This window comes from Dipodomys merriami, unplaced genomic scaffold, assembly GCF_024711535.1.
Source record: "Dipodomys merriami isolate MVZ:Mamm:240054 unplaced genomic scaffold, mDipMer1.0.p SCAF_19, whole genome shotgun sequence".
NCBI classification, from domain to species: Eukaryota; Metazoa; Chordata; class Mammalia; order Rodentia; family Heteromyidae; genus Dipodomys; species Dipodomys merriami.
In genome coordinates, this window is record NW_027203270.1 from 26,872,157 (window position 1) to 26,892,372 (window position 20,216).

At 50.4% G+C, this 20,216-nt stretch overlaps 2 protein-coding genes across 2 annotated transcripts; both read left to right on the top strand.

Annotated features, from left to right (window-relative positions):
- Positions 1–666: 666 nt before the first annotated feature.
- Positions 667–5,547, top strand: Krt15 (keratin 15). Its single transcript, XM_070028061.1, has 8 exons — positions 667–1,294; positions 2,218–2,300; positions 2,439–2,595; positions 2,950–3,111; positions 3,210–3,335; positions 3,496–3,716; positions 4,620–4,645; positions 5,140–5,547. Exons 1-8 carry the CDS (start codon positions 743–745, stop codon positions 5,253–5,255), a joined length of 1,443 nt encoding a protein of 480 aa, XP_069884162.1. The 5' UTR covers positions 667–742; the 3' UTR covers positions 5,256–5,547.
- Positions 5,548–13,383: 7,836 nt separating this feature from the next.
- On the top strand, positions 13,384–17,724 carry Krt13 (keratin 13). Its single transcript, XM_070026822.1, has 8 exons — positions 13,384–13,886; positions 14,986–15,068; positions 15,267–15,423; positions 15,610–15,771; positions 15,908–16,033; positions 16,129–16,349; positions 17,037–17,059; positions 17,366–17,724. Exons 1-8 carry the CDS (start codon positions 13,431–13,433, stop codon positions 17,476–17,478), a joined length of 1,341 nt encoding a protein of 446 aa, XP_069882923.1. The 5' UTR covers positions 13,384–13,430; the 3' UTR covers positions 17,479–17,724.
- Positions 17,725–20,216: the final 2,492 nt, after the last annotated feature.

Consider the following 20,216-nt stretch of genomic DNA (forward strand, 5'->3'; position numbering starts at 1 on the left):
GGTTTACAGCACTTTTAAGGAAAGGACGGGCATGGACCCCTCTCACCTTGGGTGGAACTTGACTCACGACCCCCGCCCCCTCTCCTGTCAGCCTGAACCCATACGTTCTGCATCCCCTTCCTAAGATCTTAACATCTCTGCTCTCCTTACATCTGGAGACTCGTGTGTGTGTGTGTGTGTGTGTGTGTGTGTGTGTGTGGGAATATGAGTAGAGAACAGACAGCAGTGATTGGGGGATGGAGAGTGGAGGGCTGACTGCTTTGGGGTGCGGTTCATGGGCTAGGGGCAGTGGAATTTAGCTTTGGGCACAATTGGTCTCATTAGTTATGGGCCAGGCGGAAGCGTTAGGAGCTGTGCTGTGGTGAGACATTTTGCTCTCAGTTGCTTTCTTTCTCCTGGAGTGGACAGATGAACCTGTAATTGAAGTGTTAAAACCACAGCCCAGGGCCAAACACCATTAATTCTGAATCATCTCTTTTGTTGCCTTAAAAAAAACACAAGAAAAAAAACCCCACACGAGCCACGTGGAGGTGTGGAGGCAGCTGTGTTTGTCAGGCTGGTAGAGGGGTTGGCTTGGCACGGGGGAGGAGATTAAGGCCCCACCCCCCCCTCCGAGGGGTATATAAAGAGTCCTAGGCTGGGGTCCCCCGCAGCTCTGCCCTCTGGGTTCAGAGCCGCTCTGCAACTCCTAAGAGCATCTCTCCTGCTTGCTAGGAATTCACCATCGCTTGCTGGCCTGGCCATGGCTACTACATTTCTGCAAACTTCTTCCTCCACCTTTGGGGGAGGCTCTACTAGAGGGGGCTCCCTCCGGGCTGGGGGAGGCGGTTTTGGTGGAGGAAGTCTATACGGGGGAGGTGGAAGCCGCAGTATTTCAGCTTCTTCTGCCAGGTTTGTTTCCTCCAGCTCTGGTGGAGGCTATGGGGGTGGCCTGAGCTGTGGCTTTGGTGGTGGGGCTGCTGGTGGTTTTGGTGGGGGTTTAGGTGGTGGTTTTGGTGGGGGTTTAGGTGGTGGTTTTGGTGGGGGTTTAGGTGGTGGTTTTGGTGGGGGTTTAGGTGGTGGCTATGGTGATTTTGGTGGTGGCGATGGAGGTCTCCTCTCTGGTAATGAGAAGATCACCATGCAAAACCTCAACGACCGCCTGGCCTCCTACCTGGACAAGGTCCGCGCCCTGGAGGAGGCTAACACCGAGCTGGAGGTGAAGATTCATGACTGGTACCAGAAGCAGAGTCCGGCCAGTCCAGAACGTGACTACAGCCACTACTTCAAGACCATGGAAGAGATCCGGGATAAAGTAAGTTCTCAGATGTCAAGGAGAGGGTGTGTGTGGAGGGAGCAGGTGTCTGGCTGTCCTCATGCTGCCTTGGGAAATCCCTTCTTGCCCCGCTCACGACAGTGTCCTGTGTAACTTGGCAAACGTGGGGTGCCTGTGCAGTTGCAGGTACACACCTGTTCCACTTGGCAGGGCTGGGGGACAGAGGGGTCTGGGGAATCTGGTTAGGACCGCTAGGACACAGGTAGGGGCAGACTAGCTTGGCTTCTCTGTCCCCCAATACTTTGAGGGTGCTGGGTGAAGTGTTCCCTTACCTTCTTGGAAGATTGGCAAGAGTAAACTCATGAACTCTAAACGCTGGGATCTCTTGTCTGTCTCATCTTTTAAAGGATGCTTTCTGTGCCAGAGGCACTGTGGGGAACTCAGTAGACAGGCTCTCACCTCCCCTACTTTCTCTTCCACGCCCCCAGGCTGTTTTCTTATCTGTAAAATGTCTTGCTTAGCCATGCTCCTAGAGCTTCCTACTCACCAGAATGTTCTATAGAGCCAGGGCTCGGTCAAGATATGTAGGAGGCAGCCATCCTGAGTTGGGATGAGGAGGCTGAGGCTGATCAAGTGTCCATCCTTTAAGAAAGCTATCGCCAGAACTGACCACACACACCCTAACCTAGAGCAACCCTGGCGGGTGGTTCCCCCAGGGGACTCCAGGCAATATTCCCTCCTCCTTAGTCTTCTGTTCCCTGGAGAGCAGTCCCTGGGGTATTGCAAGAAGGGTGGCATGGACCAGAGCAAGTACATGGGTGCTAGAGGTGAGGCTGGATGGTGGGCCCCAGCGACTCTACAGGTTTCCGTTGGTGGTGTCAGAGGAGAAGGTGGCCATTCAGGGGGACCTTGAGCACAGCACAGACCAGCAGCCCTCAGACACAAATCCTTGTCTATTGTAGATCCTGGCTGCCACCATTGACAACTCCCGGGTCATCCTGGAGATCGACAACGCCAGGCTGGCTGCAGATGACTTCAGACTCAAGTGTGTTCCACTGCTGTCTTCCCTTCCTGCAAAGACTCCTCCCCCCCCCCCCCCCGGCCTGTTCTGTACCCCGTTATTCACTCCTCCTTTTCCTGACTCCTCCCCTTTCCTGACTTTAGGTTTCTTCTGTCTTCCCAGGTATGAGAATGAGCTGGCCCTGCGCCAGAGCGTGGACGCTGACATCAATGGACTGCGCAGGGTGCTGGATGAACTGACCCTGTCTAAGACCGACCTGGAGATGCAGATCGAGAGCCTGAATGAAGAGCTGGCCTACCTGAAGAAGAACCATGAGGAGGTCAGGGAGCCGGGCTGCAGCTCTTGGTCGGGGGAGGCAGAGCTGGGCTGGTATTTTCTCATAGTTGACTGGGGTTTGGTGGCTCAGAAATACTGGCCCTTCCTAACTTAAACCAACAGAGGTCCCTGTGGCCAGGAAGGGGCACTGTCTTCTGGTAATTCAGACCTAAGGCCAGGCCAGGAAGGAACTGTCTTGGATTGATTTATGAATTCACACAAGAAACCTGCGATCTTGGGGTAGGGCGGGGGTTCTCACTTGATGGGCTCTAGAGGAGGAGGAGGCTCAGCGGAGCTGAGCGATCTGTCTTGACTCTCTTCTGCCCTCTCTCTCTAAATGGGCTCCCCCACCCTGCAGGAGATGAAGGAGTTCAGCAACCAGCTGGCTGGCCAGGTCAATGTGGAGATGGATGCTGCACCAGGCTTGGACCTGACCCGCATGTTGGCCGAGATGAGAGAGCAGTATGAGGCCATTGCGGAGAAGAACCGCAAGGATGCCGAGGCTTGGTTCTTCAGCAAGGTGAGTCTGACCTTCCAGTCCTGCCCTGCCTTGCCCTGCCCTATAGCTCCTAGTGGAGGGGCCCACAAGGGCTCATTGTCTTTTTATGTGACCTACAGACGGAGGAGCTGAATAAGGAGGTGGCCTCCAATACAGAAATGATCCAGACCAGCAAGACTGAGATCACAGATCTGAGACGCACCATACAGGGGTTGGAGATTGAGCTGCAATCCCAGCTAAGCATGGTATGGTTTATCTGGGCCTCTCTAGCAACAGATGCTTCCATCTTCCCTAGTTTGGTGAAGCCCTAAGGTTTCTGAGCACACCCATCCCTCCCACCTCCTTGCCCTTTGTTGATGGATTCCTTTCTAGCATGATGTATCTATGGATGTGTTGTTCCATCAGAAAGCCGGGCTGGAGACCTCACTGGCGGAGATTGAATGCCGCTACGCCACGCAGCTGCAGCAGATCCAAGGGCTCATCAGTGGTCTGGAGGGTCAGCTGAGCGAGCTCCGCTGTGAGATGGAGACTCAGAGCCAGGAGTATAACATGCTGCTGGACATCAAGACACGGCTGGAGCAGGAGATCGCCACTTACCGAAGCCTGCTGGAAGGCCAGGATGCCAAGTAAGAGCCTGGGCATGGCAGGGGTGGGAGGTGGGAGAGGCAGGGGGGCAGGAGGGGCTGCTTGTATGGCTGGCATGCAGGATCATCTGAAAGAAACAAGCCCCTGTATCGTACAGTGAAAAGAGCTGAGCAAGGAGTAAAGCATCTGAACCTGGCACCTGGCTCTTTGGCTGTTGCCTTGGGCAAGTCATTTCCCCTCTTTAGATTTATGTTTCCCTTGTAAATGACAGAGGTTGGACTAATGATCATGAAGAAGATGTAGTGCTCCTTCCTTCTCTGCAGGAGATGGATAGAGATCAGAGCTTGTCTGAGAGTGGCTGGACCAATGGGCTGTCAGAAGGTCTCAGCACTTCAAAGATGTGAGGGTGGCGTGTGGGGGGGGGGCTGTGAAGGAGTGCTTAGCATCCACCAGAGCATCCTCTCTCTCTCTCTCTCTCTCTCTCTCTCTCCCCCCTCTCTCCCTCCCTCTCTCTGCCCCTCCCTCCCTCCCTCCCTCCTTCCCTCCCTCCCTCCCTCTCCCTCTCTCTCTCTCTCTCTCTCTCTCTTTCTCTGTATGCACGCACACAAGGCACTGCTCAGGGCCTGGGTGCTGTCCCTGAGCTTTTTTTTTCTTTTCTTTTTTTTTTTTTGTTGGTCTTGGGGCTTGAACTCTGATACTGGGCACTGTCCCTCAGCTCTTCAGCTCAAGGCTAGTGTTCTACCACTTGAGCCACAGTGCCACTTCCAGTCTTTTCTGTTTATGTGGTGCTGAAGAATTGAACCCAGGGCCTTATGCACACGAGACAAGTACTCTACCACTGAGCCACCTTCCCAGTCCCCAGAGCTTTTTTCATCAGAGCATCTCTTAAGGATACTAGTGTCCTTTTTCCCTTTACTTAACGTCTGTTGCCTCTTCTGTTTTAGGATGGCTGGCATTGGCATCAAGGAAGGTAGGGAGGCTTAAAATTCTTCTGGTGGAGGGTAGGGAATGGAGCTGTTGAAGCCACTGGAACAGGAAGAAAAAAGAGACCAAACATGGATGGAGCTGGGACATGGAACTATTCTAGGATATGCCCCCTTTACAGTAGGAGTCTTTATTTGGCCCCAATGGGGCTGATATGGGAGATTTCCTAAGAACACTCTAGACTAAGCAGGCTTTGTCCTGGATCGGTCTCTCTCCTAGGCTCCGCCTTCATCACGCATGGTCAGATGCCCACAATTACTCCTGCTCTGCCTTATTGCTCACTGCTGGGCATACCTGCCATCCCCGTCACTCATCTCTGATGAGTGATTCAACACTAGACCTCCTGGTAGCTCTGGCAGGATTGGCCAGTGGCCATTCTCAAAGAGTCTAATTTTCCCACAGCTCAGCCCAGATCCTGGCTATTTTGGGGAGACAAAAGGAAGGTTGCCTCATGCTAAAGATGATTTCTTCTTCCTATAGCCTCCCTGGGAGGTGGCACTGGTGGTGGGAGCAGCAGCAGCAGCAGCAGCTTCCGTGTCCATGTAGTGGAGTCTTCAGATGGAAAGCTGGTTTCTTCCAGCAAGAGAGATATCTGAATACCCAGCATGGGAGAAACATACCTTGCCACCCCTTGGCTTCCCCTGGCTGAGCAGGGAACTGCCCAGCGGGGCTGGAAACGTAAACTCCAGGCCCTGCTGCAGCGAGCAACTTGCTGAAGAGGGGCCTTCTGTCTTCCAGTTTGGTGTTCTGCACATTCTTTCTCCCCGCTAGCTTTCCTCTTCTCCACTTCCTTTTGAGCAGGGAAGTGCGAGAAGGGGCTGTCTGGCATAACAAGCTTGTTGGTACTTGTATCTGTTCCTGTAATAAAGAACCACTTCTTTTTGCAAATACTTAGTGGTATGTCCAGTTTTGCTTGGTGGGGTCTAAGTTGGCCTCTGAGTTCTGAGGAGGCCTGGGGTCTACATGCTGATGCCTGCCACCCCTCCCACCCCTGCCATGTTGGTCTCATTCCTGGTGATCATACAGAATTCATTCTTTAGAATGTGCAGGGTGCTGTATCCTGGACAAAGAGTGCTGTTTGTGTGAGTTGCTCTTCTGGCTTACCCCCATGATGGGGGACTGAGGAGGTGGTGTGTGTGTGTGTGGGGGGAAGAGTTCCCTAGGCACTCAGCACAAACTCATCTAATAGTTATTTGCCAAGTTTCTAATTGCATGGTGAACCCTGGTTCTGTACTTATGGCTGGCTTTGTGCTAGGCCCCCTCACGCCCATGTGCCTCAATGATAAAACTGTAAGGTGGTCATGGTTAATTCTTCCCCTTGAGAAGATGAGGCTCCTGATACCAGACAGATGAGGGACTTGCCTGGTGACCTCATGGGTGGGCAATAAGCAGCAGGGTTGGCCTGGGCTCCCTACTTGCATGACTTCATGACCAAGAATTGGTCTGGGAATCTGGGCAATAGCCTCACACAGCCTAAGGAAGGGCATGACTGTGGCTTCTGTTCTCACTGCGGTGTGAAGGGTGCCTCCTTTCTAGCCACGTACAATTGATGTTCAGGGTAGATGATCAGTTCTCATCTCCATCCACTAAAGGGCCTTCAAGTGACCAGAGGAAAAGACACCGTCTCTCGGAAGCCTATTCTGATTTCCCCAAGCTCAAGCCCAAAGCAGCACAAGCCCTTGATGCCTTTTTAAATTTTTTTTTAAAACACTGGGGGGTGGTCCTTATCGGCTCATGCTGGCCCCCAAACTTGTGATCTTCTTGCTTCCCTTTGCTGTGTGCTGGGATTACAGGCATGCACCACCAAGCCCAGTACTGTTGTGTGTCCTGATCTAAATCTGCAAGAGTTTCTTCTTAGGCTTGGAGCAGTGAAACCCCCACTCATTTTTGTGTTACTCTGAGCTACAGGATTCATAGCCTTGAGCAGAGAGAAAGAGAGAGAGGGAAAGAGGGGGGAGGGCTGGAAAGGAGGAAATGGAGAAGTCTGGGTTGGCTCAGCTCTGGGGCCTGGGGTCATGGAGGGAGAACCAGTTTTGTAGTCCTGCTGGGAAGAGGAGACACCTCTGTTCTTTGGAGACACCGATCTTTTTGGGGTCCACATGCATCACGGAATCCTGTCCGGCCAAGCGTCTTCCTCATTCACAAGCCTTCTGTCAAGGCCAGACCCTGGGTGGAGAGAAAAGAGCACCTGCTCTTTCTGGAGAGATTTAATGTCTCCCAGAGCATGCAGAGGCAGGACTTCTCAGGCTGACAGAAGGACAAGGGATTTATTGAGTGTTTATAGTGTGCTGGGCCCTGAGCAGGGCATTCCTCCATGGCATCTCATTAATTCTCCCAGCAGCTCTGTGAAGAGGGTATCAGCCTTCGGCATCAGTTTTAGAAGAGGAAACAGAGGCCTGGGGACATTCAGTAACTTACTGAATAGATCACCAGCCAGAAGTGGTGACAGCAGGCGGGGAACAAGTTCCTTTGACCTAGATCCTTGCTTTTCAAACACTTCGTGTGGCAGAAGCTGAAAGATCATTCTTCTTTCCTTCTTCCTCCCTCCCTCCCTCCCTCCTTCCCTCTCTCCCTCCCTCCCTCCCTCCCTCTCTCCCTCCCTTCATTCCTTCCTTCCTTCCTTCCTTCCTTCCTGGAACTGGGGCTTGAATTCAGCCCTCATGCTTTCACCTGGCTTTTTTTTTTTTTTTTACTCAAGGCTGGCACTCTACCACTTGAGCCACACCTCCACTTCCAGCTTTTTACCTAGTTAATTGGGCAAAAGAATTCTACAGGCCTTTTTGCTAAGGCTGGCTTTGAACCTTAATCCTCATATCTCAGCCTCCTCAGTTGCTAGGATTACAGGCATGAGCCACCAGTGCCTGGCTGTAAACCCTTCTTAAGAGGGTGTATGAATCAGAACTGGTCAGGCTTGGTTTGCAGCCAACTTGGGAGGCAGGTAGCAGGCAATGCCTGGTCCCCATCCCTACAGAAGAGAAGAGCAGGTGGCTTTGGGAATCAGATGATGTCTAGGCTTTCCATAGCAGGCATTTGCTGCTTGCCATGGGTTTCCTGAGGACCAGAGCAGGCCCTTGTCCCTCTGTGGGTCTCAGACTGAGGAGTATGGTTGGACACGAGGACCATGAAGCTTTCCACGAGGCCATCTGCACTCTGAGACCTCAGCTTGGTGCCTAGATTGTAGGATTGGGGGCAGCCGACTAGATCAGCGATGTAGGGGCTACAATGTTTGTTGAGCGGATACATATGCTTACTTCTCCTTGCTTTATCCTGTCACAGGTTCAGTTTTAGGCACTCACTAGTGTCTTGGGCATGAAGTCTACCTGGTGGCAGCCTATATGGGCAGCTGGTTATATGGGGAAAATAGGTTCAGAAAGATAGCTTTTGTCCTGAGATTTCGAGACAAAGAATCCCTGGAATAGCTTCTCAGATGTTCCTTGAACAGTGTTTAGAGACAGATTTCACAAAGATCCTGTCCTCAGGAAACTTAAGATGAGTGGTTATTTGTCTGTTGTTATTTGTCTGGTCACTGTGGGTACTCTGCTAAGCAGTTTCAGGGATCAGAGAGGGAAGGGGGCAAAGCCACATGCCAGGGCAGGGTGGAGGCTCAGAAGGTTCTTGGACAGGTCATCTAGTACTGATGACGGTGTTGCATTTCCTGATGTGTGACAGGGAGGTATAGCAGCTCTTTACCTGCCCAGTGCCTCCTGCATGTCAGGTATTTGAGAAGCCTTCACTACAAACTCATCCAATACCTGTTTTGCATATGTGGCTATGGAAACACTGCAAGGTTGAGCAACTTTCTCAAGGCCACACAGCTAGTGGGTGGTCGAGGGAGGATTGAAATTCAGGTTCACCTCATTCAAAGATTTTGCTGACAGTGTGGAGTTTCTGGAAAGGCTGGGTGATAGGAGAAGGATTTTCAGGTTGAGGATTGTGGGGATCCAAGGGCCTGAGGCATTGAGGCTCATTTCAAATGACTGCTGAGCCATGCATGCTTTGTCAGATGTCTCCAAGAAGAAGGAGCTGTCCAGAGTCCTGGATGGATGGTCCTGGGGGGTTCTGGTGGGGATCTTTGAGATGCTTTTGGAGGTGGGTTAGCCACCTTGGAGTCTAGGGAGATACTGAGGCTCTCTTGTGAGAGGAACTGAGGGACAAGATTTAAGCCTTAGTTCTGCAGATGAACTACCTGGTGAAAACGGAGAAATTGTTGAGAATCAGAGGCTTGGAAAGGCAGCATGCTGGAGGGAATTTATTTGTTTATTTACTTTTATTTTAAAGATATCTTTTTTATTGTAAAGATACTGCACAGAGGGGTTACAGTTATATGAACAAGGTAATGAGTCCAAGAAAGAGTTTCAGTGTAAGGCCCATGATGAGCTGGTGGCAGAGCTGGAAATCCGCACATTGCTTCGTGTTTCTCACTGTCCGGGGTCTCAGTTTCCCCATTTGTAAAAGGAGAGGATTGGATAGGAAAGTTCCTATGACAATCCTATCTCTTCTATCCTGTGCTGAGTGAATACATCGACAAACTCCTGATCTTTGGAGCTAAGACCAGGGACAGGCAGTAAGCTGAACAGATGTAGCTACTATGGGAAGTGGGACCATCCACTGTCCAGGCCCTGGGTGTGAATAAGCCCAAGTATGGAAAACATAATAGATGATGCTTTTGCCTGAATGGGGATTGGCTGGCAATGGACTGAAAGTGGCTTATCAAGATGCAGACTCTGGAGCCAGAGGTTCAAATCTTGGCTTTGACATCATTGAGCTTATAAATTCCAGCAGTGTTTTTTTTTTTTAACCTGCTTGGGCCTCAGTTTCCACATCTGAAAAATAAAAGCATGATATACATAGTAAGATCATGCATGCAGACTCTTTGATGAGTGTTAGGTACTACTAATTTTTATTACCTTTTCACATAGATAGAACAAAATGAAACTGTTTTCCTTTTTCTCTCTACTCAACACAGAACACAGTATGAGCCAGCATGTGGGTCCCCACCCCACCACCACCACCACATTTAAGCAATTCTCTGGTACCACCTCTTGTATCTTACAACGTCAGTTCAATTCTGATGCTAACCAAGTTAGCATAGACCTCACAAGTTAGGGGTCATCCCGACAAGATTGTCCCCTCCCCCCACTTCAGGTGTCAATGCCACGCAGTGGGTCCCTTGACTACTGTCCAGCTTGGCTATCCATCACAGGTACCATGACCTCAGTTTTGAGTAGAATAGATCACAGTAAAAACAATCTACTTCTTATTCCCCAAGTTATCTTAAAGGCAACAGTGAGCAGCCCGTTGAAGGGATACGTAGGGGAGGCTTGGAGGGATTCCAAGTATAGGACCTGCTGTGCTCATAAAGTTGCAGGTGTGTTCCGTCCTGGCACATGGACGTGTTCTTATTTACTAACCAGGGTTCATTCTGAGCCCCATAGTGTAGGAATTTTGCATGCAAGCTCAACCAGTTATTAAGTCAATATCCAGCCCCTTTTCTCTGCCCAGAGGATTAGGGAGTGGGGGCTGAGGTGGACAGGGATGAAAATCATTCTGGTGACCAGGTTTCATCCATGAGCCCACTGAGAATCACTCTGGTAGAACCAATGATGCTCGGATTACCAGGAAATTCCAAAGGAGCAAATGATCTGTGTCAGAGACGGATACCAAAGACCAATTATTAGAATCAATGATGCTTCTAATAGCACTAGAATACCTCGAGAAATCACTAAGGGATCTGTTTTAGGATTTCAGGACAAAGATTCATCTCCCACATCTATCTATCTATCTATCTATCTATCTATCTATCTATCTATCTATCTATCTATCTATCTATCTATCTATCTATCTATCTATCTATCGTGATTTACAAAGTCACAGAATGACATACTCAGAGGTCATGAAAGGTTGTCTCACTAGGTGAGAGAGAGAGAGAAAGAGAGGGGGGGGGGAGTATGCCAGATTTAAAGCTTGAGTTCAGGGTATCTATGAGAAAATTCTTTCCCTTCCCTGGACCTCAGGTGCCTCATCTGAAACCCCTCTTTTTGTGGTGAGACTAAATGGCAGTGTGCTAACTAGCAACTGTGATGAATGTGGTTTCCTGCACTTCACCTTGAGATGTATATTGGATAGGAGACAAAATTCCACATTTATTTTGCTCATAAGCAAAGCAAACACAAACAAGCACACACTGTTTTCATGAGTTCTGGAATAGGGAGAGGGAAATCGGGGTTTCTGCGATGGCTCTGCCCAATTCCCTCCAGGAGCATCTGGCCCATATTTACCCTAGGGATCGCTGTGGGTGGGAGGAAGGCATTGCTGTGGCTGGGCTCCAGGAATCCTTACTTGGAAGTGGGTAGCCGTGCCCTGACCCTGCAAGGGCAGGCATGTCATGACCGTGTCATGTTTGTTCTGCTGGGGCTTTGAAGGATCTGCAGCATTGTTTCGTGAAAAGGCGTTGGTCCCAACTTGCTTGTTAGGCTGGCACGGTTGGGGCACTGTCACCTCGGGCCTGGCAGGTTCCATTAATCACCTTCTTGTCAGTTTTGATCCTCCATGGAGAGAGCCAGAGCTCCCATTGTGGGCTGAATCATGCCTTTTTAGAGAAAGAGAGCTGAGCCATCATGTTGGGGAGGGAGGGCTGGGCAGGGTCAGGGGTCAGCCTGAATCCTGCCCTCACTATGGCATGCACTCTAGCTAGCATGCCTTGGTTCTCCCAGCATTGCCACCTACTTGTTGGGTGGACACAGGCTGGCTTCTATACCCCAGAACACAAAAGGCAACCAAGTGCTGACTCAGGTCTCTTTCTTCTGGTCTTGCTGAATCAGATGAGGGGTTCCAGGATAATCTCGTGCCTGTGCCCCACCCACCCTGCTCTGAGAGGCCATCATTGGTGCATGGGGGCCTAGGAGCCCCAGATTAGGGTCTTAGCCCCTGGAAAATTCTATGCGAGGCTCTGGGAGGCCCACTCAAGGTCTTTGCCTCTAGCTTGAATGGTGTGAATTTCCCTGGCTGTGTCCCCATGCAGTCCCCGAGTGAGAGTCTCAGCCATACTGCACCACCTCAACCCAGTTTCTGGGTCCTATCCTTCAATGTGGCCTCTCAATGAAACACACTCTAAGAGTGACGTCTTACAAGAAGGCTCTGCTCGGGCACTAGGAAGCCTGTTTTGGATGGGGTCTCTGAAGTAGATGGTTCAATGGGATTTTGAACACATGCACTGGATTGATCCACAACTTCTCAACCCCAGTACCTGAGACCTTTTGGGCTTGATAATTCTTCATTATAGGGGCATTTCCCTGTGTATTGTAGTATATTTAGCAGCATTCTTGGTCTCCACCCTCTACATTCCATGAGGAAAAAACCTTCCAGTTGTGACAGCCGAAATATCTCTACAATGTGCTCTGGGGAAGCAAACTATCCCCTGAGAGAAAACCCCAGAATTGATCTCTGGGTGACAGACATTGGAGGAATGGTTACTATTGGGAAAAAGCACAAGGAACTTTATGGGGTTCTAGAAAGTTCTGGATGGTGGTTTACACAGTGGTATGCATAGCCAAAGATGCATCGGGCTGAGCACTTCATGGCTTATAGTCTGTAGTGCCTGAAAAATATGTCTAAAAGCGATTCTTCCCTGTCAGGCAGAACTCAGTTTAGATCTTCACCGTTAAGGTTCAGTTTCCTTATGTGAAGGATATTAAGAGGTCCTGCCTCAAGGGACTCTGCAAAGATCAAATGAGACAGAGAGTGTGATGTACGTAGCCCATCCCTTGCATAGGGTAAGAACTAGCAAATATTAGCATGTATAATCTACAGGGGTATGTCTTTTTCTGGGCTTCATTTTCTTCAGAGTCAAAGGACTCTTGTCACCATTACATTTTGTGTATGTCTAAGAAGCCATTTCTTTCTCTGTGTAAACATGCTCAAGGTAGTTGATTCTCTAAGATCAACACCGCTGGTCATCAGATTTGTTGGGTGAACTGGGAGGGCTGAGGTGCTAGAAGGAACCTATAGCTTTGTAGTCAGAAATTTTAGAGTTGGAAGGCTAGGGCAGCTGGCTCATGTCTGTAATTCTAGCCACTTAAGAGGCTGAGATCTGAGGATCAGGGTTTGAAGCCAGCCCAAAGCAGCAAAGTCTCTGAAACTCTTATCTCCACTTAATCAGCAAGAAGCCAGAATTGGGGGGAGAGTGCCAGCCTTGAGTGAAAAAGCCAAGTAAGAGCTCTAGGCCCTGAGTTCAAGCCCCACTACCAACACACACACACACACACACACACACACACACACACACACACACACACACTTTAGAGATGGAAAGAAGGAAGTCTCAGGGATGTGAAGACTTCAGAAAGCACAGGGCTACTTTGCAGCTACCCCTTCCCTCCTGAAGGCTCCCTGGAAGAAGGTTGCAGCTCAGTCCCCATTCTGATACAGGGTGGAGCTGACAGCCTGGGAGCCAGCTCCTTCTGTGAAGAGGTGAAACAGAATTCAGTTGTCAAAACCACTGGTCCTTCTGAATCATCCTTTTTGTGAAGGATTAAAAAAAAAGCCACCCCCAAAAGGCACAGCCCACCTTGGAGAGCAGGGGTAACTGGGATTATGGGAAACAAAGTATCTTGGCACCAGGCACCAAGTCAGAGGGTGGAGAAGGGAGGATCGAGGATGTACCACCCCCACGGAGGTGCATAAAAGGCATTCACACCAGAGCAGAAGCCACAGTCTTCGGCTCCGGCCAAGCCACGCTTCCTTCTGCACCTACTCTCAGTCTTACTGCTACCATGAGCTGTCGCCTGCAGAGCTCTTCCACCAGCTATGGAGGTGGTTTTGGAGGTGGCTCTTGCCAGCTTGGAGGAGGTCGAAGTATTTCTACCTGTTCTTCTCGGTTTGTCTCTGGAGGATCGGCTGGAGGCTACGGGGGTGGCATGAGCTGTGGATTTGGCGGAGGAGCCGGTAGTGGCTTCGGTGGTGGCTTTGGAGGTGGCTTTGGTGGAAGTTTTGGTGGTGGCTTTGGTGACTTTGGCGGTGAAGGCAGCCTCATCTCTGGCAATGAGAAGATCACCATGCAGAACCTCAACGATCGCTTGGCCTCCTACCTGGAAAAGGTGCGTGCTCTGGAGGAGGCCAACGCTGACTTGGAAGTGAAGATCCGTGACTGGCACCTGAAGCAGAGCCCAACTAGCCCAGAGAGGGACTACAGCCACTACTACAAGACCATCGAAGAGCTCCGGGAAAAGGTGAGCCCTTGGATGGCCAGAAGGGTTCCTTGGTGTTGAGTGGAGCCTGGAAAGCCAGACCTGCACATGCCATGTTTCAGGAAACAGGTGTGAAGCAAGTCTTACCCTTCTTGGAGGGGACAATTCTAATCGTGAACTACCGAGAGTCTACTTCTGATGGACTTTCTTTCTCATACCATGACTTCTCAAACACATCCTCTCTGATTCATATTTCTTGATGTTATTTTGTTAAAAATGGTGTAGCTTCCTGAGTAGTTATTTCATTAGTGACTCTATCTATATCATCCAGACCCCATGGAGATATTTGGAAATATGGCATTTAAAAAGAAAGTCATCATGCATGATTGACATGCACAGAGAAAGAAAGACATCTTCATTCAAAGTTCTGGAAATAGCTGTTGATTTTTTTTTCTAGTCCTGGGGCTTGAACTCAGGGCCTGGGCACTGTCCCTGAGCTTTTTTTGCTCAAGGATAGCTTTCTACTACTTGAGCCATAGCACCACTTCTGGCTTTTTCTGTTTATGTGGTATCAAGGAATTGAACCCAGGGCTTAAACTGTTGATCTTTGGAAGGGGTCCATGTAACCTCTGATTCTCAATTGGCCATGGAAGGTAGGAGGAAGCAGAGGCTGAGGACAGTATGGGGCCTGGAGCTTCTCCATGAAGCCTGTCTTTCATACTGTGACATTAGCTTGTCAGGACAGAGAAACCCCAGTCTGGGCTGAGTCCCAGCTCTAAGTGCTTTGGACTGTAAATGTTTGGAGGAGAGATTCAAATGGATGAGAAGACTTGCTTGATGTAGTCTCAGCTGGAAGGTTGGCTCCAGGGGTGTTACTGGAGCATGCATTAATCTCCCCTGACCTTAAGAAGAAGGCTTTCCAGACAGCAGGCTAGAGAGGTAGAGGGTCTGAGGCTATGGGCTACTCAAACATGTGTATTTTGGAGTGCTTTCCTCTGAAATCGATATCCTGGATATCTCCCATCCTGGTCAGATTGGAAATGCTAAAGTCACAGAGTACTGGAGGAGCTGAGCCCCACCCCTCAAGTCCTGCCCATCCTTTGCTCTCTAGCCCTTCAGAGATGACTTTTGTATTTTGTAGATCCTGGCAGCCACCATTGGCAACAACCGGGTTCTTCTTGAGATCGACAACGCCAGGCTGGCTGCGGATGACTTCAGACTCAAGTGAGTTTCCATTTTCCCGTTTATTGCTCTCATTTTAGACAAAGGCTCTTCTGATGGGTGGGGGGGGTGGGGATACTAAAAAACAAGCAGGAGAAGGTCTTGGAGAAGTAGTAGAACCTAGAGCAGGGGGAAAGGGCAGGGCATATTTTATATTCTTTATGCCTTGCTTTTAAAGAGAAACCATTCTGATGCTTTCAGGTATGAGAATGAACTGACCATGTGCCAGAGCGTGGAGGCTGACATCAACGGACTGCGCAGGGTGCTGGATGAGCTGACCCTGTCTAAGACCGACCTGGAGATGCAGATCGAGAGTCTGAATGAGGAGCTGGCCTACATGAAGAAGAACCACGAGGAGGTGAGATGGGGTGAAGGCCTGCCATGGGATGAGGGACCCCCCCCCCACTCCCTGCCCCGAGGTAAAGAGGCAGCCTCTGCTCCATATGGGTTCTGGAAGCCCTTTCCAGAGTGATCTACAGGCCACTCAAGGCCGAAGTGAGGGAAGACCAATAAATCTTATACATGTTCCTTTCCCATTGTGCAGGAGATGAAGGAGTTCAGCAACCAAGTGGTAGGCAAGGTCAACGTGGAGATGGATGCCACCCCTGGCATCGACCTGACCCGCGTGCTGGCTGAGATGAGGGAGCAGTACGAAGCCATGGCAGAGAAGAACCGTAGGGATGCTGAAGAATGGTTCCAGAGCAAGGTACTAGCCCTCTTACCCCACGCGTGTTGTAGCCTGCCAGGTGATGCTGGCTAGGCAGACATGAGCTCTTGGCCAGAGGGTGGGCGTGGCTTCGAGTTGAGCTCCCCCCATCCTCTGCTTCCTGCTTGACTTTCAGAGCGCAGAGCTGAACAAGGAGGTATCCTCCAATGCTGCCATGATCCAGACCAGCAAGACAGAGATCACAGAGCTCAGGCGGACACTTCAGGGCCTGGAGATTGAGCTGCAGTCCCAGCTCAGCATGGTACCCCTCTGCTTTGGCCCCCTCACTCTCCCTCACCTGTAGCTCTCTCTCCAAGTCTGGCTCCTGCTGTAACCTATTCCTTATTGCTCCACCAGAAAGCTGGGCTTGAGAGCACCTTGGCGGAAACGGAGTGCCGCTACGCCCTGCAGCTGCAACAGATTCAGGAGCTCATCACCAGCCTCGAGGCCCAGCTGAGCGAGCTGCGCAGTGAGATGGAGTGCCAGAACCAGGAGTACAAGATGCTGCTGGACATCAAGACCCGGCTGGAGCAGGAGATCGCCACCTACCGCAGCCTGCTGGAGGGCCAGGACTCCAAGTAGGTTCTGAGGCCCTGTCCTCTTGGGAGAGTGGCTGCGAGCACTGGTGCAGATCGGGCAGGGCTTTTGAGACAGCTTAACCCATGCCAGAGAGGGACCTGGCCCTATCTGAGTTTAAAAAACCTGGAAGCAGAGCTGGGGTCAGAATCCCCCTAGTCTCTCCAGTCAGACCCAGGGACCTTTCCACAGTGGGCTGCAGGATTGACACCTTTAAAATTTATAATTCAGGCCTTTGCGTGGGCTGGCAGGGATAGAGGTATATTAATTTGGATGTAGCCCAGCCAAAGTATTGAGATGGTGGATTTGTGCTGGGTGTGTAGAATGCTTGCTTAGCATTAGCTGGGTTTGTCCCCCAGCATGCCCAAAACCAAACAAAAAAGCCAAGCTATCCTTGTGGTTAGAGGGTACTAAGTAAACCTTAGGGTTTACCTGCAGGTGCTCTGCCTCTTGGGACCAAGAATAATTCCTTTAGAAGGGCTTTTAGATAGATATTTGGACAGGCAGGACAGGCAGAGAGGTAGGAAGGTCTGTGGATTCCTGGTGTTACAGCCCCTAGGGCTGGAGGTACTACTAGGAAAAAAAAATGTAACATAGGACTCCAAACAATGATATGAGCCATTCTATGAGGCTGGAGAAATACCTGTTTTCTATCACCCTCTGATTACTGCCATTTCTTTCCCTTCTAGGATGTCAGGCTTCTCTTCAGGAGGTAAGTTCTCTGTGGGAGGTGGGTTGGGTTCCTGATGGGAGCTGGCAGGAGGTAAGGCCTTACTGCCTCCTTCCTCAGTGTAGTGATTAGGGGAGTTGGGAATGGAAGGAGTCACTTGTTACCTATTTTCCTTCCAAAATTGAAGTCTTTGCTTGGAGAAAGCCATTGCTAGGGACCCTTGAGTCCTCATCCATCCACCTCCTGACTAATCAGGAGTTTGTGAGCCCTCTGGGGACCCTGGCCTGGCCTAAAGTGGAGTTTTCACCCCCCTCTCTCCTGATCACCGCTTTCCCTTCTGTATCCTAGGAACCATCACCCACAGCAGCAGCACTACTATTAGCTCCAGTGCCAGTGCCAGCGGCAGTGCTAGTGCTGGCACCAGTAACACCAACGGCAATGCCTTTGCCCGAAGGTTTTAATTCCTCCCCTCTGTGGTTCCCTAGCAGGGAAGACAGCTGATGGTGTCCAGCAGGAGGGGGAGAGGGCCGCAGGGTCTGAGGCCCAATCCCTCTGCTTCCAGAACCCTTTGGGCCTTGACACCCTCTGAGGGTGAACCCTCCCTGCTCTTCTTTCCTGGTTGGATTCCTCTTCTCTCTACCCGGCCTTATCCCCTCTATGGTTTCTCCATTTCTTGACTCAAAAGAATAGATCATTCAATAAAGTTTCCTGCCTTTCTGCAAATGTATTTTTTGTTTCTGGCTGATTTTCTGAGGGCGGGCCCCTGGGGTATGGAGGAGATGGGCCCAGATGGACTGAGAGATTCACCCAGTAACAAATAGCATTTATTTTGCTGAGTGTTATCTGAAGGTTATTCAAGTTAAGTCCTTAGACCAACCCCTGGCACATAGTAAGTGCTCAATAAACACCACATTCGGCCATGACCTTTCCAGTTCTCTTTTCTACCCTGTGAGTTCCTGCAGGGCAGGGATAGTTACTCAGTCATCCACATCCTCCTGGCTAACTGGTTATAGGAGATAAATGACTGTTGAATGGAAGAATGAGAAGATGAATAGATAGAAGCTATGAGAAATGGAAGAGCAAAGTAAGCACACTTCACTGAGGCACAAAGGAAAACAGCCTCTGTCCTGACACAGAGGGTCTGGGACCATCTTCCCTCTGCCCCCAAAGCTGAGCTGCCCACAGTTGGTCTAATGCAGCCTGGTATCCTGATCTCAGGCCTTGCTGGGCCTGGGGTAGTTGTAATTAGGGGTAGCTTTATCCCCTTCCCCCAGGGATGGCTACGTGGGCGGGGCAGGGACAGGTGCTGAACTTCAGGCCTGGTAGACTTTCACCCAGACCCAAGAGAGAATACAAAGAAGCCGTTCCCATCTGGGCACCTTTGCAGCCTCATTGGGAGTGCTGGGGGAGCTATGCAGGCCAGACACTTCTGTCCGAGCCAGCCCAGGCTCATTCAAGAGCTATGGAGGAAGGTGGGTCATCCTGGCTCTCTGGTCTGGGAGGTGGTTGAAGCATGAGTGGAGAATCATGCCTTTCTGTCCAGGGCTTTTCACCCCCCCTCCTGCCCCCCTCCCCTGGGGCTGTCCTAGGTATCCGGCCACCCTCTGGCTGCTGCCTGAAGCTGTGAACAAACACCCAGTGCCTCTGTGTCTGACTCATTGCTGTGTCATCCATTGTGAATGAAGCACCGGAGGAGCAGGGGAAAGGACGCATACCCACCCAGGACCACATACTCACCACATACTCGGCAAAGCTCCTTCACAGCCTTTATTTCATGCTGCCTCTGCCGGAATTGTTAGGGCCAGGTTAAATAAAGCAGATATTAATTAGATCAAGGAAGAAGGAAACTCAAGTGGGATAATTAAGTCCCAGGGCCTAAAATTAATAAGTGCAAACTTCAGAAAGGGGAACAAAACTGTGGCTTGACATTTGCTGAGAATTGCAGAGTGAGTGAAAGTAGGGCCAATGCTCTGCAAGGCTAGCCACCAATGTCCCAATGTCTGGTGTTTTGTTTTTTGTTTTGGTGATTATTCTTGCTCAGCAAATATACTAAAACATGGAACTTAGCAGTTAGCTTTTATTGATTAATAAGGCCAAACTTGAAAGGTGGGATCTCCCTCTAGAAGAATAAAGGGAAGTCAAGGATGAGAACTTTGTCTTGACTGATTATTGGAATTGTAATCGCCATTTGTGATCATTAACTGCTAGACTGCTAGTTCTGCTTTTGTAACTTGCTTTCTTGCTGACAACGAAATGTGGTTTTTGCCTTTATAATCCCTGAGCTATCTGAGTTCGGGGCCATTTTTTGTCCCCTGAATGATGGAGAGTGGTCCTTGAACAGAGAAATAAAACATCCTAGCTGGATTGGCTGTGTGTCTGGATCTCATTCTGGTTTTGGGATTTTTTTCTGGATAAAACAGTAATCTCATGAGCCAGCATGGTTCACCCATTTCACCTATAGAAGGATGGAGGCCCTTGTGTGTTTAGTGACTCACGGACAATAAGACCTGTGGTGTGTGGTTCCAATGAGACACAAGGCTCTCCCTCAGACCCCAACGCCAGGGGATAAAGGACTCAATCATAGTGATGTTCCTGTAGCGTACACATTTCTCAGCATTGGGTCAGATTCTGGAAGGAAGAGCCTGACACACTTGGCAGATGCTGCACCCAGGTGGCTAAGTACTGTGCTGCTTTGAAAGCTCCTGGCTTCTCCTCACCTTGAACCAAAGGCTCCTCCCTGTCCTCAAGGCTCCTCCCTAGGTTCATGGGCCAGTGTACTTCTGCCCTTCCCATGGGCCTGTCTGTCCTGCCCAGGCCCTGTAGGGGGCAGGCTCATGCCAGAAAGCAGGCCACTGCCTCTGGTCACCTGCTGGGATCTAGGGTGGAGGGGCAGCACCAGAGATCCAGGCTGGGTTCCAGCCAGAGGTCCTGTCCATCCCCAGTGCTAGGCATAGCAGTACTAGGAGTGACAACGGGGTGTGATGAGGCATTGCCCAGTATCCTCCACGCCATGTCTGGGCTCCTTCTTCCCTCCCTCCCTGCAGTGTCTGGGTCTCAGGAGCTGCCTGGTAGACTACAGCCCTTTGAGTGGTGTTTCTGGGGCTGCTGGTGGTTGGGGAAGAGCAGGGGATGTGAGGCACATCTGTCTAAGTAGCTCCTTGGGGGTTGTAGGAGCATTGGACACAACACTTGACTCCTT

What these genes read in the sequence shown, in the direction of transcription:
- Krt15 (XM_070028061.1), top strand. Translation starts at nt 743, where the DNA reads ATGGCTACTACATTTCTGCAAACTTCTTCCTCCACCTTTGGGGGAGGC. An exon ending in TGCAATCCCAGCTAAGCATG is followed by an intron (nt 3,336 to 3,495) that starts GTATGGTTTATC and finishes TTGTTCCATCAG; the next exon opens with AAAGCCGGGCTGGAGACCTC. An exon ending in TGGCATTGGCATCAAGGAAG is followed by an intron (nt 4,646 to 5,139) that starts GTAGGGAGGCTT and finishes TTCTTCCTATAG; the next exon opens with CCTCCCTGGGAGGTGGCACT.
- Krt13 (XM_070026822.1), top strand. Translation starts at nt 13,431, where the DNA reads ATGAGCTGTCGCCTGCAGAGCTCTTCCACCAGCTATGGAGGTGGTTTT. An exon ending in GCGGATGACTTCAGACTCAA is followed by an intron (nt 15,069 to 15,266) that starts GTGAGTTTCCAT and finishes TGATGCTTTCAG; the next exon opens with GTATGAGAATGAACTGACCA. An exon ending in CTGGAGGGCCAGGACTCCAA is followed by an intron (nt 16,350 to 17,036) that starts GTAGGTTCTGAG and finishes TTTCCCTTCTAG; the next exon opens with GATGTCAGGCTTCTCTTCAG.